We start from the raw sequence: 20,253 nt of genomic DNA on the forward strand, positions 1-20,253 counted from the left end.
AAATCACTGCAGATGGTGACTGCAGCCATGAAATTGAAAGACACTTACTCCTTGGAAGGAAAGTTATGACCAACCTAGATAGCATATTGAAAAGCAGAGACATTACTTTACCAACAAAGGTTCGTCTAGTCAAGGCTATGGTTTTCCCTGTGGTCATGTATGGATGTGAGAGTTGGACTGTGAAGAAGGTTGAGTGCCGAAGAATTGATGCTTTTGAACTGTGGTGTTGGAGAAGACTCTTGAGAGTCCCTTGGACTGCAAGGAGATCCAACCAGTCCATTCTGAAGGAGATCAGCCCTGGGATTTCTTTGGAAGGAATGATGCTAAAGCTGAAACTCCAGTACTTTGGCCCCCTCATGCGAAGAGTTGACTCATTGGAAAAGACTCTGATGCTGGGAGGGATTGGGGGCAAGAGGAGAAGGGGACGACAGAGGATGAGATGGCTGGATGGCATCACTGACTCGATGGACGTGAGTCTGAGTGAACTCTGGGAGTTGATGATGGACAGGGAGGCCTGGTGTGCTGAGATTCATGGGGTCATAAAGAGTTGGACACGACTGAGTGACTGAACTGAACTGAACTGATATTCCATTTTACTATAACTGTCAAAGAACTTCTCCAACTGTCAGCTATTAACTTCAAACTATAACGATTTTTGTTGCTCCTGTTCATGACTCTATGTTCAGCATCTAACATCAAACCCAGGATACATACTCAATAAATATTTGTTGAGTGCTTACTGGTGGCTCAGTTGGTAAAGAACCCACCTGCAATGCAGGAGACATGGATTCAATCCCTGAATGTGGAAGATCCCCTGGAGGAGGAAATGGCAATCCACTCCAGTATTCTTGCCTGGGAAACCCCATTGACAGAGAAGCCTATCAGGCTACAGTCCACAGAGTCATGAGAGAGTTGGACATTACTGAGGAACAACACACCAAAGTAGATTCTGAACCAGAATGAATCCAATCTGCTAGAACTAGACTGATCCTTGTAGAAATACAGCGTGAGACATGCCCCCAAAGGACACTTGGTGGTCCCAATAATTGAGAAAATAGTTACAGGGTTATCTTGAGCTTCTGCAATTCAAAATTTAAAGTGGTACTCTCCCAACCCATGCAATTCCAGATTTTTGCCCAAGGACCCAGCTGTTTACATCATAACTCCATGGAAGCTTCCAGGTGTCCTGGTGGTCAGGAGGATGAGGTGATTTTTCTGTTGACCAGCTTCATCAGGGCCCCCTTCAGGTCTCTGTTCCTCAGGCTGTAGATAAAGGGGTTCAGCATGGGGGTGACGGCAGTGTACATCACAGCAGAGGCTTTCTCCTTCACGGCTGTGCGGACAGATAAAGGACACAGATAGACCCCAATGGTGGTCCCGTAGAAGAGTACAACCACGGAGAGGTGGGAGCTGCAGGTGGAAAAGGTTTTCTTCCTGCCTCCTGCAGAGGGCACCTTCATGATGGCCACAATGATGCGAGCATAGGAGGCCAGAATGCAGATGAAAGGCATGGCTATGACCATCCCTGCCACAATGAGTACAAAGATCTTGTTCACAGAGGTGTCAGTGCACGAAAGTCTGAGGAGTGGGGTGAGGTCACAGAAGTAGTGAGGCAACTCAGTATTGCCACAGAAAACCAGACGGGCCATCAGGAGGATGTGGGTGAGGGAGATGAAGCCAGAAAACACCCACGGGCCTCCAACCAGCAGGCCACAGAGGCGTGGGCTCATTATAGTGGTATAGTGTAAGGGGTGACATATAGCCACGAACCTATCATAAGCCATCACGGCTATTAAGACACTGTCCATGATGCCAAAGAAATGGAAGAAGTACATTTGTGTCAGGCAGCAGGAATAAGAGATGGACTTGCTCTTGATTTGGATGCTCACCAGCATCTTGGGGACAGTGTCAGTGGCCAGGCAGAAATCAACCAAGGAGAGATTGGCCAAGAAGAAGTACATGGGAGTGTGGAGGTGGGAGTCTGTGCTGATGGCCAGGATGATCAAGAGGTTCCCCACTACGGTGACCACATACATGCAGAGAAACAGAGCAAAGAGGAGAGTCTCCTGTTCTGGCTTTTCTGAAAGTCCCAGGAGGATAAACTCAGAGGAGCTGGTTTGGTTGTCTGTTTCCATGGATATGATTCCTCTGGAACTATTGAAAGGGTGAAGTTACATGAATGCTATTGAGATGATTCTGAAAGATTCGAAGAGATTACCTTCAATTTACGTGCGTGTGTGTGTTCAGTCATGTACGACTCTTTGCAAGCCTTGCCAGGTTCCTCTGTCCATGAGATTTCCCAGGCAAGAATACTGGAGTGGGTTGCCATTTCCTCTTCCAGGGGATCCACCCTAAATTTCCAATCTGGATTAATTATGATGTCAACATATATATGTGTTCCATCTTGAACCACTGATGTAGTGTTTACATCTCTTATGTCAAGCTTTGGCTCAAGGTTGCTCCCTTGAATATCCCTGACTCATACAAAGACTGACAGTAAACCATGTGTGAACTCTGGCTGGTGAAACTACTAAAGGGTTTATTTCATGACACAACAAACTGAATCCAGAAAAAAGCATTATCTGAGAAGCAATGATCAGCCAAGAAATTGGTAGTAATGTAGAAAAAATCTGAACAAAGCATTGTTTTAAAATAGTAATAATACAGGCTTCCCTGGTAGCTCAGCTGGTAAAGAATCCATCTGCAATACATGAGACCCCAATGCAATTCCTGGATGGGGAGGATACCCTGGAGAAGGGATAGGCTACCCACTCCAGCATTCATAGGCTTCCCTGGTGGCTCAGATGGTAAAGAATCCTCCGGCGATGCTGGAGACCTGGGTTCGATCCCTGGGTTAGGAAGATCCCCTGGAGGAGGGAGTGGCAACCCACTCCAGTATTCTTGCCTGGAGAATCCCCATAAATAAAGGAGACTGGCTGGCTACAGTCCATGGAGTCGCAAAGAATAGGACACGACTGAGAGACTGAGCACACACACAGCTTGTACTTGTGCTGTGCTCAGTTGTGTCCAACTCTTTCAGATCCTGTGGACTGTAGCCAGCCAGGCTCCTCTGTCCATGGATTTCCCAGGCAAGAACACCGCAGTGGGTTGGCATTTTCTCCTCCAGGGGATCCTTCCAACCTAGGGGTTGAACTTGCATATCTTGCATCTCCTGCATTGCAGGTGGATTCTTTACCAGCTGAGTCATTGGAAAAGCCCATGCATGTAAATAATGGGGATCAAAATACTATGAGACCTGGGATTTATTATATGGGATAAAATAATATGAGACAAAATGGGGAATTAAAATTGTTGTAATGTTTTTGTGTTGAGTTGCAGGAAAATAGAAACAGTGAACATTTTGGACTTTCTACAAAAATACACATGATTAAAGTTTAGGTGTAACTACTTAAATAATGGGTATAGAATATATAACTTTAAAATTACAGTAGGGGTATGACAGGCTTGCCTGGTGGCTCAGCAATAAAGAATCCACCTGCCAATGCAGAAGATGAGGGTTGGATCCTTGCGTGGGATCCCAACTCTGAAAAGACAAAAAATAACCTTCTTGGTAGAAGTCTCATGGTTTTCAGAATTGATTTCCAGACTTAAAACTCCAGACTCCTAACTCCCAGACTTGAATTTCTGCCTGCCAACTCAATTTTTCTACCAGGATAATCTGCACGAATGTAGTGTTTCTCAGAAGGTAAAGAATCTGCCTACAAAGCAGAAGACCTGGGTTCCATCCCTGGGTGGGGAAGATCCCCTGGAGAAGGAAATGGCAACCCACTCCAATATTCTTGCCTGGGAAAATCCCATGGACAGAGGAACCTGGCTGGCTACAGTCCATGGGGTCACAAAGAGTTGGACACCACTGAGCAACTAACACTCACTCAGTGTAGAAAGATGGAAGCACTGAGATAATTGGATTCAGACAGACCAGGATTCAAATTCTGGTTCCATTACTTAGTTACTATTAACCTCTCTTGGTGGCTCAGTGGTAAAGAATCCACCTGCCAGTTCAGGAGACACAGGTTCAAAGCCTGGGTTGGGAAGATCCCCTGGAGAAGGAAATGGCAACCCACTCCAGTATGCTTGCCTGGGAAATCCCATAGGGTTGCAAAGAGTCAAACGGGACTGAGCCACTAATGCTAACCCCCGCCCCCCCAGCCCCTCTAAACTTCATTTTCTGTATCTTTATCCTTGATAATACCCACCTGGATTTTCTTAGAAGATGAAGTGATGTAGCCCATGGAAGGTGACTGAAACAGTGCCCAACAATATAGTATGATCTCAGCCAACAATTGGCAGCATCATCTCAGGTTTAAGGAAGGGCTGTGAAAAAAGAAATACCTGGGTGTGATTCATGGGCTCACCGCTTTCTAGCTAGGTGATCTTTATTTATTTTTATTTTTAAAAATCGGAGCATAATTGCTTTACAGTGTTGTGCTAGATTCTGCTGTACAACCATGTAAATCAGCTATAAGTATACATATATCCCCTCCCTCTTGAGTCTCCCTCCTACCCCCATCCCTCCCACCCCTCTAGGTCTTCACAGAGCACTAAACCCAGCTCCCTGTTCTATACAGCAGCTTCCCACTTGGCTAGGTGATCTTAAGTGAGCTACCTAACCACTAAAATCTCACTTTCTTGGTCAAAAGGGGATGAGAATAATGGTGTATAGATAATAGGCTTGCTTTGAAGATTAAAAGAGATGTTGGTATAAAATTTTCTACACAGTATCTGACAGAGAATAATGTAATTATAAAAGCGGTGGTTTTCCTTTCTCTTTCTTCCTGGCAGACCAAGTTTATCATATAAATAACAAAGTCTGTTTCTTTTCTGGTGACCTTATTTCCGTGAATAAAATCATCATCACTTCAGACACCTGTGATTGAAACTTTGACTATTCCTCCCTTGCTACTTCCACTGCCAAAGCCAATCTGTCAATGAGTTGCTACGTCTTCTACAAGCTGAACTGTCTATTCTTACTGTCATTTTTCCATCTACCTCCTCCCACCACTGACTTGCATCAATGCTCTTAGTTCTGGTTGTCGAGTATTAGTCTTGAATTAGTCCTCATGCATCCCTTCTGTCTCCTCCAAACCATCATGAAATCACTGATGGAATAATCTTCCTGATAAGTCAGAAAAAAAGAAACAAATATCATATATTAACGCATACATGTTGCATCTGGAAAAATGGTTTACAGATGAATCTATTTGCAAAGCAGAAATAGAGACACAGGTATAGAGAGAAAATATATAGATACCAAGGGGGAAAAGGGGAGGGTGGAATGAATTGGGAGATCGGGATTGACATCCACAAGCTACTACGTATAGCATAGATAACTAACGAGAACCTACTGTATGGCACAGGGAACTCTACTCAATGCTCTGTGGTGACAGAGGGGATATATGTACACACAAAGCTGAATCATTTTGCTGTGCAGCAGAAACTAGCACACCATTGTAAAGGAACTAAACTCCAATTATAAAAAAGAATAATTCTGATCATATCACTTTTATTAACTTATGTATGCACTCACTGTCTTTTTTTCCCCCATAAACAAATATTGGTGGCTGCATTATGCCAGGATTTGAGGTGAGTAGACACAAATAGACACAAACCCCGTCCTCCAGACACTCTAAAGCAGGAACTGTGTGCCTTTGTTCATTTTTTAAAAATTTATTTTTAATTGGAGGATAATTGATTTACAATGTTATATTGATTTCTGCCATATGACAGCCTGAATCAGCCATTAAGTGTATATATTTTCCTTCCCTCTTTACCTCCCTCCCACTCCCCACACCATCCCAGCCCTCTAGGTCATCACAGAGCATGCTCCCTGTGCTATACAGCGGCTTCCCACTAACTATTTTACATATGGTAATGTATGTGTTTCAACACTATGCTGTCAATTTGTCCCACCCTCTCCTTCCCCTGCTGTGTCCACAGATCTGTTCTCTATGCCTGTGTCTCTATTCCTGCTCTGTAAATAGATTTCTTTGTTCGTTTTTGTAGCCAAGGTCTTAACTGGATATAAAAGATATATACCCCATCTTCAATAAATGCATAAATAAATAATGATCCTCTTTTTTTTTTTTATCATCTCCTACAGTACCAGGCACTGTTCTACATTCTTTGTCAATTAGCTACTCGGAACAACCCAATGTTGGTTGGTCTGTTTCACACATAAGGAAATGGAGATGCAAGGAGATTAATAAAATCAAGTGGGGTTCCACAGAAAGTGGGTGGCAGAACTAAGCCATGCAGTCTGAATATGGAGCCTGTACTCTTTTAAAAAATTTATTTATTCGGCTGCCTCAAGCCTTAATTGCAGTACTTGGAATTTTTGTTGCATCATATGGGATCTTTTGCTGAGGTGCGTGGACTCTCTAGTTGCCTCTCAGACTTAGTTGCTCCAAGGCATGTGGGATCTTACTGACCAGGAATCAAGGGATCAACCAGGGATCAAACCCAAGCTTCCAGCATTGCAAGGCAGATTCTTGCAATGGACCATCAGGGACGTCTCTAGAGCCTGTACTCTTAATCCCTTTAATTTAAAAAATCAAGAGTGAATTAATGAATTTACAGTTGAATGAAGGAAACAGACTCAAGAGGCATTTATCAACTTTTGCTGAAATGGGCATAATAGCAAATTATCCTGAGAATTGCAAGACTGCTTAGTATATGCAACTCCAAGGGCTTCAGAGACTCAGTGATGGAAAGAACTCAAACCTTCACCTACAAAAGTTTGGTGGGAACTCCTTTGTTCTTTGAGATACTCAAGCAAGCTTTGGAAATATCTGGTGCAGGTACTAAGAACTGTACTGAAAGTCATGGGCTTTGGAAAGGGCTTGGTGGCATCACATTTGGTCTAAGTTGAACTAGGTAGCCAAGTGTGGTTATTGGATTCTGGGCTGGAAACTGTGTGTTGAATTGAGCCAAGTAGACTCTCCCAGTTCTCTGAGAACATAGCAGCTCTAATACCTGCTGGCATTCTCTCCAAGTTCTCTCTCTCTTTCTCCTCCTCCCTCCGTCTTTTCTTGTCCCCAGATCCACTTACAGGGCTATCTTTCCTCTTCTTGACCTTATCACAGGGGCATGGGGCAAACACGGTTCCATTCCCTCCCTGCTGATGGACAATAAAGATGTTGGCTCTGCTTCCAGGAAAGGACAAAATGATGAAGTTAGATCAGAACAGAAAGATGTTCATAAAGGCAAAGGTATGCAGCCTCCTGGCCCAAAGAAGGAAAGCTGGAGTGGAGGATAAATTGTAGGAAAGGAGGGAATATTTATGATTTCTGGGCCAATAATAAGTCAATTCCCAAGGCTCCTTGTTAGATAAATTGTTCAAATTCACCTCTGTTCCCTGAATAGTTTGACTTCCTTGGGGGGCTGGAACAAGACAGTAAAAAGGTTGTATTGAGTATATTAGGTCTTCAGGAGGCAACTTGGAGCAAGTTGTGTTTCCCAACTTGGAGCAAGTTGTGTTTCCCAACTTGTTCTGCACCCTGTCCTCAGGGAACAAACTTTCCTAGTCTCCCAGACTCTGTCTCCCCAAGGCCCAGGGCTTCTCATAGAGGAAGTTTTCATTTTTCTTTGAAGTCAGTCTTCCTCATCACTCTAAGAATCAAAAACAGGGCTTTCCTGGTGGCTCAGAGGTAAAGAATCCACCTGCCAATGCAGGAGACACCGGTCTTCCTGGTCTGGAAAGATCCCACAGGCCGCAGAGCAACTAAGCCTGTGAGCCACAACTATTGAGCTTGTGCTCTAGAGCCCAGGAGCCGCAGCTGCTGAAGCCTGCATGCCCTAGAGCTCGTGTTCCACAATAAGAGAAGCAATGAGAAGCCTGCACACCACAACTAAAGAGTAGCCCCTGCTTGCCACAACTAGACAAAAGCCTGCACAGCAATGAAGACTCAGCACAGCCAAAAATGAAAATAGCTCACTAAATAAAGGAGTTTCCCTGTAGCTCAGTCAGTAAAGAATCTGTCTGCAATGTAGGAGACCTGGGTTCGATGCCTGGGTCAGGAAGATTCCCTGGAGAAGGAAATGGCAATGCACTCCAGTATTCCTGCTGGGGAGTCCCATGGACAGAGGAGCCTGGCAGGCTACAGTTCATGGGGTTGCAAAGAGTCAGACACTACTGAATGACTAAACATAAATAAAAATTTTAAAAAATCTTAAAAACATTTTATTTAAAACAATCAAGCAAAATGTCTCTCTACATCCACGCAGTGATGTAATACACAGATACAAGGCTGCTTCCAACACCACTTAACCTCAAGAGGGAAACTCTGTAAAGACACCATTTCAGGTTCGATGCACGATACTGGATGCTAGCGGCTGGTGCACTGGGACGACCCAGAGGGATGGTAGGGGGAGGGAGGAGGGAGGAGGGTTCAGGATGGGGAACACATGTATACCTGTGGTGGATTCATTTTGATATATGGCAAAACCAATACATTATTGTTAAGTTAAAAATAAATAAATAAAATAAAATAAATAAAATGAAAAAAAAAAAAAGACACCATTTCTCCTTTCCAGTTCTACCAATGGAGGAAGCAGAATTTAACTTGATGGGCACACATAGAAAGGGGTTGGCTGAATGGGTCTGCAGAAAGATCTCCGATCTGAATATTGGTGCCAAGATAGTATCAGTGGGTGTTTCTCCCTTTGCATTTTTAGGAATTCAGATTCATGAAATCTTTGTCAGATTTTTGGGTCTTGTGTCCACTTAATAAACATCCATAAAACTGACTGGTACATTAAGTGCCAGTTTTAAAAAGCCTTTTGTTATAGAAATAACCAATTGCAGACAAAAGAAGATTCAGTTCAGTTCAGTTCAGTTGCTCAGTCGTGTCCGACTCTTTGCAAGCATAGCACTAAAAGATGATGATGTGAAAGTGCTGCACTCAATATGTCAGCAAATATGGAAAACTCAGCAGTGGCCACAGGACTGGAAAAGATCAGTTTTCATTCCAATCTCAAAGAAAGTCAATGCCAAAGAATGCTCAAACTACCACACAATTGCACTCATCTCACATGCTGGTAAAGTAATGCTCAAAATTCTCCAAGCCAGGCTTCAGCAGTACGTGAACCATGAACTTTCAGATGTTCAAGCTGGATTTACAAAAGGCAGCGGAACCAGAGATCAAATTGCCAACAACCGTTGGATCATGGAAAAAGCAAGAGAGTTCCAGAAAAACATCTATTTCTGCTTTATTGACTATTCTAAAGCCTTTGACTGTGTGGATCACAATAAACTGTGGAAAATTCTGAAGGACATGGGAATACCAGACCACCTGACCTGCCTCTTGAGAAACCTGTATGCAAGTCAGGAAGCAACAGTTAGAACTGGACATGGAACAACAGACTGCTTCCAAATAGGAAAAGGAGTATGTCAAGGCTGTATATTGTCACCCTGCTTATTTAACTTATACGCAGAGTACATTATGAGAAATGCTGGGGTGGAAGAAGCACAAGCTGGAATCAAGATTGCCGGGAGAAATATCAATAAGCTCAGATACGCAGATGATACCACCCTGATGGCAGAAAGCGAAGAAGAACTAAAGAGCCTCTTGGTGAAAGTGAAAGAGGAGAGTGAAAAAGTTGGCTTAAAGCTCAACATTCAGAAAACTAAGATCATGGCATCTGATCCCATCACTTCATGGCAAATAGATGGGGAAACAGTGGAAACAGTGGCTGACTATTTTTTTGGGCTCCAAAATCACTGCAAATGGTGATTGCAACCATGAAATTAAAAGACATTTACTCCTTGGAAGGAAAGTTATGACCAACCTAGATAGCATATTGAAAAGCAGAGGCATTACTTTGCCAACAAAGGTCCGTCTAGTCAAGGCTACGGTTTTTCCTGTGGTCATGTATGGATGTGAGGGGTGGACTATAAAGAAGGCTGAGCACCAAAGAATTGATACTTTTGAACTGTGGTGTTGGAGAAGACTCTTGAGAGTCCCTTGGACTGCAAGGAGATCCAACCAGTCCATCCTAAAGAAGATCAGTCCTGGGTGTTCATTTGAAGAACTGATGTTGAAGCTGAAACTCCGATACTTTGGCCATCTGATTCGAAGAACTGACTCATTTGAAAAGACCCCAATGCTGGGAAAGATTGAGGGGAGGAAGACAAGGGGATTACAGAGGATGGGATAGTTGGATGGCATCACCAATTCAGTGGACATGATTTTGGGTAAACTCTGGGAGCTGGTGATGGACAAGGAGGCCTGGTGTGCTGCCCTGGTTCATGGGGTGGCCAAGAGTCGGACATGACTGAGTGACTGAACTGAACTGAAAGTTGAGTCATATGATATTGTCAATACTCTGATTTTTGACCAAGAAAACTCTCAGTTTTTAACATGAATCAGCTTTATGTAATGAAACCCATGTATTCATCACACAGATGCAGTGATTACCAATTAGAGTCTTGTTTCATCTGTATTCTATCTACTTTGACCTCTTCTCCAGGATTATTTCAGAGCAGATTTTAAATATCACATGATTTCAGTACAACTCTAAAAAGACAAGTTCTTTTTAAAAGCATAATCACAATCCCATTAGTGTACTTTAAAGTATTAATAATAATTATATTATCAAATTATAATTTTATTAAAATATAAAATATCCTATTAATACTCAAATTAACCCAATTGCCTCAATAATTTTTTCACATTAGAATCCAAATATATCCCTATATTCCAATTGGTTAATAGCTGTCTAAAGTCCTTTCTAACCTATAGGATTTTTTTGTTTGTTTGTTTCCCCTCTTGTATGTGATTATTGAATATATTTGATGAAGAAATGGTCTGGATTTTGCTGATTGCATTTGTGTGCTATTGTTTCAAATACACTTCTTGTAAGTTATAATTATAAATTGATGTGTAGATCTAGATACTTGATCAGCTCCTGGGTTCATTTTTTGGGGAAAGGATACTTTATAGTGATGTTGTGGAGTCTCCTGAGGAGGCACATACTTTTTTTTTCAGATATATTGACACATAATTGACTAATAAAATTGTAATATGTTTAAGTACACAAAGTGAGACTTCTTCAGTGGTCCAATTGTCAAGACAGCGTGCTTCCAATGAAAGGGGGATGGGTTCGATTCCTGCTTGGGGAACTAAGATCCCATATGTCATGCAGTGTGGCCAAAAATAAATAAACAAGTAAAATAAGAATGAAAAGTTTGAATTAAAAAAAAACACAGGAAACAATAATTTGATATACATATACATTGTGAAGGGCTTTCCTAGTAGCTCAGCTGGTAAAGAATCCACCTGCAATGTAGGAGACCTGGGTTCCATCCGATCCCCTGGAGGAGGGCATGGTAACCCACTCCAGTATTCTTGCCTGGAGAATCCCCGTGGACAGAGGAGCCTGGTGGGCTACAGTCCATGGGGTCACAAAGAGTCTGTCATGACTGAAGACTAAGCACAGCATAGCACTGCATATTGTGAAAGGATTTCCACTACCAAGTTAATCAACATATCCATCACCTCACATATCCCCCCACCCTTTTCTTAGATTCTAAATGTAAATTATACCATGAAGTAGTTTTTTTTTTTCCCCCTCATTTCATTTAGCATAATGCCTTCCAGGTGCATTTTTTGGGTCACAAATGGTAGGATTTCCTTCTTTTACAAGGCTAAATAATATTCTATTGGACATATATACACCACATTTTCTTTATCTTTTCATCTGTCTATGGGCACTGTTTTCATACCTTGACTATTGCAAATAATGCTGCAATGAACATAAAAATACTGAAATTTCCCTGAGATGGTTTTATTTCCTTTGAATGTATTCTCAGAAGTGGAATTTATGTATTATATGTTAGGTCTACTTTTCATCCTGAATTAGGGTGTGTGCCGGACTTCCCTTGTAAAGAATCTGCCTGCAAGGCGGGAGACCTGGGTTTGATTCCTGGGTTGGGAAGATCCCCTGGAGAAGGAAATGGCAACCCACTCCAGTAGTCTTGTCTAAAGAATCCCATGGACAGAGGTGCCTGGCGGGCTATGGTCTATGGGGTCGTAAGAGTCAGACATGACTTAGCAACCTAACCACCACACCACCAGGGTGTGTGTCACATCCAATGATTGACATCATCTTTTTGTTTTTTTTTTTAACATAAATTTATTTATTTTAATTGGAGGCTTATTACTTTACAATATTGTATTGGTTTTGCCATACATCAACATGAATCCGCCACAGGTATACACGTGTTCCCCATCCTGAACCCCCCTCCCACATCCCTCCCTGTACCATCCCTCTGGGTCATCCCAGTGCAACAGCCCCAAGCATCCTGTATCCTGCATCGAACCTGGACTGGCATCATCTTTATACAAGGAAGGAGGGGTAGGTTTGAGGCACACAGATACAGAGAAGGGTCATGTGAAGATAAACAGATTTAGGATTTATATAGCCCCAAGCTGAGGAATGCCAAGGGTTTCCTGCTGCACTACTATTTTTCATAGCACTGGAAATTTTACATTTCCACCAATAAAAGTTATTTTTTTCTCTTTGTGTGTTCTGTTTGGTCGTTTTCGTCTGTTTGTTTTTATAACAGCCATCCTAATGGGTGTGAAATTTCATTGGGGTTGATTTGCATTTCATGTGGAGTGCCTTTTCATGTGCTTACTGGTTATTTGTACATTCTCTTTGGAGAAATGTCTATTTAAATACTTGCCCCATCTTTAATTGAATTGTTTAGCTTGTTATTATTGTTGACATGTAGGAACTCTTTATGTATTCTAGATATTAATTCCTTAGTAGATCTATGGTTTACAAATATCTTCTCCTATTCCACGAGATGTCTTTTTTTTGTTTGTTTACAGGGCCCGTTGATGTTCAGAAGCTTTAAATTTTGTTAAAAATTTTTATTGGAGTATAGTTGATTTACAATGTCATGTAAGTTTCAGGTATACAGCAAAGCGAATCTTATACATATGCATATATCCACTCCTTTTTTCCTTCTTTTCCCATGAAGGTCATTACAAAGTAGAGTTCCCTGTGTAATGCAGTAGGTCTTTATTAGCTGTCTATTTGATATATAGTAGTGTGTATATATCAATCCAAATCTTCCAGGTTGTTCCCTGTCACTTATGCCCTGGTAACCATAAATTTGTTTTCTATATCTGTAACTTTATTTCTGTTTTGTGAATAAATTCATTTGTACCCCTCCTTTTTTTTTTTTAAGATTCCACATATAAGCCATATCATATGATATTTGTCTTTCTGTGTCTGACTTCCTTCACTAGGTACTGCAATCTCTAGGTCCATCCATGTTGCCGCAAGTGGCATTATTTCATTCTTTTTTATGACTGAGTAAAATTCCATTGTGTATCATTGTCTATATACCACACCTTCTTTATTCCTCTGTTGATGGACATTTACGTTAACACCAGGGTCCATCTTGCTAGTATATAGAAATGGAACTGATTTTCGTGTATTGCTGTTATAACCTTCATGAACTGTATAGCTTTGCTGAATTTGTTTGTAATGTCTAATAGGTTTTTTTGTGGCATCTTCAGGGTTTTTCACCTATAAGATTATGTCATCTGTGAACAAACATCATTTTACTTTTTCTTTCCCAATATGGATGCCTTTAATTTCTTTTTCTTGTCTAATTGCTCTTTGTAAGTGTTCTAGTGCTATATTGAAAGAAGTAGTAAAATCAGGCATTTTTTTTTTTTTTCCTTACATTAGAGGAAAAGCTTTTGGTCTTTCATCATTGAATATGGCAGGACTGATGCTGAAGCTGAAGGTCCAATACTTTGGCCACCTGATGTGAAGACCCAACTCTTTGGAAAAGACCCTGATACTGAGAAAGATTGAGGGCAGGAGGAGATTGGGGCAACAGAAGGTGAGATGGTTGGATGTCATCACTGTCTCAATGGACAAGAGTTTGAGCAAACTTAGGGAGATAGTGAAGGACAGGGAAGCCTGGCATGCTGCAGTCTACGGGGTCCAAAAAGTCAGACATGACTTAGTGACTGAACAACATTAAGGATGGGGTGGAGGTTGTGGGGGGTCAGGATGGGGGACACATGTATTCCCATGGCTGATTCATGTTAATGTATGGCAAAAACCACTACAATATTGTAAAGTAATTAGCCTCCAATTAAAACAAATGAATTAATTTACAAGAAAAAAGAAAAAAAGAACAACAATCCCACTCATGACACCTTGATTGCAGTCTATAAGAGAGCTTAAAGCAAAGTCATACTTGAATACTCGGTCCACAGAAATTTTGAAACAATAAATGTGTATTATTTTAGCTGAACTATCTGGTGTACTTAAAACACTTGCAGCATTTATCCAAGATTGAGAAAGGAAAGAAAAACTTAAATGAGAAGTACATAGAGGGACTTTTCTGGTGGCCCAGTGGTTAAGAATCCGCTTTCCAATGTAGGACTTATGGGTTTGATCCCTTGTCCGGGAGCTAAGATCCCACATGCCTTGCAGCCCAAAAATAAAAATGTGAAACAGAAGCAATATTGAAACAAATTCAATAAAGACTTCAAAAATGGTCCACATCAAGAAAACATCTAAAAAAGAAAAGAAAAAAAAGACATGGACAACTCCTAATCCAACCTTGTTTCTGACTGCATATTTAGCTTCCTTCATCTAGCACGCTGTCCTTGCATTATGGCTTTCATATCCTTATCACTATCAGTATTTGGTTAATTAATTAATTAATTTTTTAATTGTTATTTCCCCTGCTGCTGCTGCTGCTGCTGCTGCTGTGTGTGTGCTCAGCCAAGTCTGACTTTTTGTGACCCATGGACTATAGCCCACCAGGCTCCTCTGTCCATGGAATTTTCCAGGTAAGAATACTGGAGTGGGTTGCCATTTCCTACTCCAGGGGATCGTTCTGTCCTGGGGATTGAATCCAAGTCTCTCTTCTCCTGCACTGGCAGGCAGATTCTTTACCACTAGTACCACCTGTGAAGCTTGTTTGGGCTAGTAATGGTTGTTTTGTTTAATTTTATTTTTTTTAAAGAAACATCAGTAAACTCTGTTTTGTTTTTAATGTTCAGAGCTTGGAATTTTATCCCATGTATACATTCATGATAATTGAAGGGAAGAATACTATTTTAAAATTGCTGGTCTCTAAAAGTCATTGCCCTACAATTAGGAGAAAAGAGTTGATAAGCTCTCATGCTATCTTTTTTGTAGACATAGGAAAAAGCCTTTACTTTCTCTTGTTTAATGCTTTGTGCCCACTGCTAAGAAAAATAGCCATCATGGAATAGATATTTGGTAAATGTTTGTTGAATGAATGGTTGAAGCATATATTGGGGTCAACAAATGATTGAAGTTGATATCAGAATGACGAACAAGACAGATCTCTCCCAGAGCTCTGATTTTTATTTATTAACAAGCAGAAAATATTCTGGAAATCTTAGGTTTTTATTGGCTGATGGAACGTCTCCTTCCATAGAGAAAAGGGTGGTTAAATCAGTGCTTTACCTCAAGTTGTATCTATCTGTATCAGAGGGAGAAATATTCATAAAGATTCTATGAATCCCCATATTGTGATCATTTTTCCCTTTTTAAAAAAAGGTATTTAAAAAAATGTGGACCATTTTAAAATTTTTTATTGAATTTGTTACAATATTGCTTCAGTTTTATGTTTTGGTTTTTTGGCCATGAGGCATGTGGGATCTCAGTTCTCTGACCAGGGATTGAACCCACATCTCCTGCATTAGAAAGGGAAGTCCCAACCACCTGAGGACCTGACTGTTGGGGAAGTCCCTGTAATCACTTTCAAAGTCACTGGCAATTCAAACCCTCTCCCAGCCAATATGGTAGAATGGTAATTCCTATTTATGTGGCAAGAGAATGGAGGGGAGTTAGGAAGAAAGAGTGCTGTGGTTCAACTTTTACCTGTGTTGTTTGTGTGTGTTTGTGTGTGTGTTATTCTAAAAGGGCATGGCCAGGGACTTCTCTGGTGGTCCAGTGGCAAAGACTCTATGCTCTCTCTGAAGGGGGTCTAGATTTGATCCCTGGTTGGGGAACTAGATCCCACATGCCCCAACTAAGACCCAGCACAGTCAAATAAATACATAAATATTAAAAAAATAAATAAAAAGGCATGATCAGATCCATGAGTGCCCCATGGGCAAACTTTAGCGTTTTTAAATTTTGGATTTTATCCATTAGAATATTACCCACAAAGTGCATTTTCACTTTTCTCACATGTACCCTTACTAATAGAGTACTAAGATGGGACTGCAGCAGGTCTGTTGGTTCAACTGATACGTTCTAATTTAATTTTCATGAAAGGAAAATACAGAGGCAAATTAGATGTAGGATTCTTAAAGCCATTCTACTGAGGATGACATCAGATTCTTAGCACCTTTTGAAAACTTCTGACCTCTGCAAAGTCACCGTCTGCTTTACTTTAGTTGTAACGCTCCATATGCATAATAGGATTACTCTCTAATAAAGTGAGACTTACTGCTTTCATAGGAGATTTAGAATGACTAGATGAGACATAGAAAAGAAACAAAGCGTAGTGTTAGGCACAAGATAAACTTATAATGAGTAGCTCTCATTTCTGGTTTGGGTTTCTCTGGTAACTCAGCTAGTAAAGAATCCGCCTGCAATGCAGGAGACCTGGGTTCAGTCCCTGGGTTGGGAAGATCCCCTGGAGCAGTGCATGGCAACCCATTCCAGTATTTTTGCCTGGAGAATCCCCTTGCCTGGACAGAGGAACCTGGCGGGTTACAGTCCATGGGGTTGTAAAGAGTCAGACGGGACTGAGCAACTAAGCACAGCACAGCTCATTTCTGGTATAAGCAGTGTTACCACTTGGATACATTCCACAGGCATATATGGCATTTGAGGCATGCCAAAGCTTCCCTCTGGTTTAGAGATTTATGTTTCAGTTGACTGGTATTTTGCTCTTTGTCTATGAGATATACACCAAAAAATAGTATTTCCTCATTTCCTTAGGGCATGGTCTGAATCTCTTTCTCCCTTGTGTCTTGCACAACTTTTATCCAGCACAAGCCTTCATGCTCCCCATGAAGACAGGATATGAGTGGGAGGAAGGGGGCTGTACAACTCATCCCCATGCTCCCCGACTTTAGTCCTTGGAAGTCAAGTTAACTGGCTGGTTCTTTGGCTTGGTCTTTGGACTGGTTCTTTAGGTTGGTCCTAAAGCCCTCAGTACCTGGCACCTCCCACATCATTCAGCGTAACTGGACTTTTACTTCACAAATGCATGCTTCACTCTTTCTCTTGCTTTCTTACCTTTCCACAAGTTGTTTTATCTTTCTGAGACATTCTTTCTCCTCATTTTGCCTGAGTTTTTGGATCACCTCTCCTGGAAGACTTCCCCTAAATCTCCCTCAGATTCTGTTGTGTGTTCCTATTGGATTCTATCCTTCCTCTCATGTTTATATTCCATTCTACTACAACTAAGTGTACAATATCTTCTCCCACACTCAGCTGTAAACTCCAGACTATTGGGATCTTATCTCTCCTGCTCATATTTCCATGAGCAGCATCTACATCCAGCCCAGAATATGTACTTAATAAATATTTGTTGAGTGTTCAATGGTTTCAAAACCAGGGTAAACCCAAGCTGGTAGGGCTAGGCTGATCTTCTGGGTGATAGCAGGAGGTTTACCTAAAAAACACCCTTTTTGGTTCCAGTATTGGAGAAAATGGGCTTCCCTGGTGGCTCATTGGTTAAGAATCTGCCTGCAATGCAGGAGATGCAGGTTTGATCCCTGGGTGGAGAAGATCCCCTGGAGAAGGAAATGGCAACCCACTCCAATATTCTTGACAGAAAAATCCCACAGAGGGAGGAGCCTGGTGGGCTACAGTCCATGTTGTCACAAAGAGTCAGATGCCACTGAGTGTGTGCACGTGCGGTCACACACACACACACACACACACACACACTTGAGAAAATAGTTATAGGGCCCTCCTGATGTTCCCTTTTAAACTTCTGCAATTCAAAATTCAGAATGGCTGCACTTCCAACTCTTGTAATTTCATACACTTGTCCAGGACCCTAGATATTGAGGTCCTGCCTCTAGGAAGCTCCCAGATGACCTTTTGGTCATGAAGATGAGATGATTTTTTTTTCTCATGAGATTCCTTAGGGCCCTCTTCAGGTCTCTGTTCCTCAAGCTGTAGATAAAGGGCTTCAGCATGGGGGTGACGGCAGTGTACATCGCACCAGAGGCTTTCTCCTTCATGGCTGTGCAGACATATGAAGGACACAGACCCCAGTGGTAGTCATATAAAGGAGGGCAACCACAGAGAGGTGGGAGCTACAGATGGGAAAGGTTTTCCTCCTGCCTTCTGCAGAGGGCAACTTCATGATAGCCACAATAATTTGAACGTAGGTGGCCAGAATGCAGATGAAAGGCATGGCTATGACCATCCCTGCCACAATGAGTACAAAGATCTTGTTCACAGAAGTGTCAGTGCACGAAAGTCTGAGGAGCGGGGTGAGGTCACAGAAGTAGTGAGGCAACTCAGTATTGCCACAGAAAACTAGACGGGCCATCAGGAGGATGTGGGTGAGGGAGATGAAGCCAGAAAACACCCACGGGCCTCCAACCAGCAGGCCACAGAGGCGTGGGCTCATGATAGTGGTATAGTGTAAGGGGTGACATATAGCCACGAACCTATCATAAGCCATCACGGCTATTAAGACACTGTCCATGATGCCAAAGAAATGGAAGAAGTACATTTGTGTCAGGCAGCAGGAATAAGAGATGGACTTGCTCTTGATTTGGATGCTCACCAGCATCTTGGGGACAGTGCCGGTGGCCAGGCAGAAATCAACCAAGGAGAGATTGGCCAAGAAGAAGTACATGGGGGTGTGGAGGTGGGAGTCTGTGCTGATGGCCAGGATGATCAACAGGTTCCCCACTACTGTGCCCACGTACATGCAGAGAAACAGAGCAAAGAGGAGAGTCTCCTGTTCTGGCTTTTCTGAAAGTCCCAGGAGGATAAACTCAGAGGAGCTGGTTTGGTTGTCTGGTCCCATGGGTATGATTCTTCTGGAAGTATTGAAAAGGGAAAGTTACCTGAATGCTAGGACAATTATTCTGGCAGATTAAATAATTTTATTCCAAGTGTATTCAGTCAGTTCAGTTGCTCAGTTGTGTCTGACTCTTTGAAACCCCATGTACTGCAGCACACTAGGCTTCCCTGTCCATCACCAACTCCTGGAGCTTACTCAAACTCATATCCATTGAATCGGTGATGCCATCCGACCATCTCATCCTCTGTTGTCCCCGTCTCCTCCCACCTTCAATCTTTTCCAGCATCAGGGTCTTTTCCAATGAGTTAGTTCTTCGAATCAAGTGGCCAAAGTATTGGAGTTTCAGCTTCAGCATTAGTCCCTCCAGTGAATGGTCAGGACTGATTTCCTTTAGATGGACTGGTTGGATCTTCTTGGAGTCCAAGGGACTCTCAAGAGTCTTCTCCAACACCACAGTTCAAAAGCATCAATTCTTCAACGTTCAGCTTTCTTTATAGGCTAACTCTCACATCCATACATGACTACTGGAAAAACCATAGTTTTGACTAGACAGACTTTTGTTGGCAAAGTAATGTCTCTTGCTTTTTAATATGCTGTCTAGATTGGTCATAGCATTTCTTTTGAGGAGCAAGTATCTTTTAATTTCATGGCTGCAGTCACCATCTGCAGTGATTTTGGAGCCCCCCAAAATAAAGTCTGTCACTGTTTACACTGGTTCCCTATCTATTTGCCATGAAGTGATGGGACCAGATGCTATAATCTTAATTTTCTGAATGTTGAGTTTTAAGCCAACTTTTTCACTCTCTTCTTTCACTTTCATCAAGAGGCTCTTTAGTTCCTTTTCACTTTCTGCCATAAGGGTGGTGTCATCTGCATATCTGAGGTTATTGATATTTCTCCTGGCAATCTTGATTCCAGCTTGTGCTTCATCCAGCCCAGTGTTTCTCAAGATGTACTCTGCATATAAGTTAAATAAGCAGGGTGACAATATACAGCCTTGACGTACTCCTTTTCCTATTTGGAATCAGTCTGTTGTTCCATGTCCAGTTCTAACTGGACCTACAGGTTTCTCAAGAGGCAGGTCAGGTGGTCTGATATTCCCATCTCTTTCAGAATTTTCCACAGTTTGTTGTGATCCACACAGTCAAAGGCTTTGGCATAGTCAATAAAGCAGAAATAGATGTTTTTCTGGAACTCTCTTGCTATTTCGATGATCCAAC

At 41.9% G+C, this 20,253-nt stretch overlaps 1 protein-coding gene and 1 pseudogene across 1 annotated transcript; both read right to left on the reverse strand.

Moving 5' to 3' along the window:
- Window positions 1-1,193: 1,193 nt before the first annotated feature.
- Window positions 1,194-2,135, reverse strand: LOC129642006 (olfactory receptor 24). Its single transcript, XM_055566571.1, has one exon. The coding sequence runs from the start codon at window positions 2,133-2,135 to the stop codon at window positions 1,194-1,196; it is 942 nt and encodes a 313-aa protein (XP_055422546.1).
- A 15,894-nt stretch (window positions 2,136-18,029) lies between these two features.
- LOC129622908 (olfactory receptor 24-like) lies at window positions 18,030-19,036 on the reverse strand (annotated as a pseudogene).
- Window positions 19,037-20,253: the final 1,217 nt, after the last annotated feature.

Source organism: Bubalus kerabau, chromosome 1 (assembly GCF_029407905.1).
Source record: "Bubalus kerabau isolate K-KA32 ecotype Philippines breed swamp buffalo chromosome 1, PCC_UOA_SB_1v2, whole genome shotgun sequence".
NCBI classification, from domain to species: domain Eukaryota; kingdom Metazoa; phylum Chordata; class Mammalia; order Artiodactyla; family Bovidae; genus Bubalus; species Bubalus kerabau.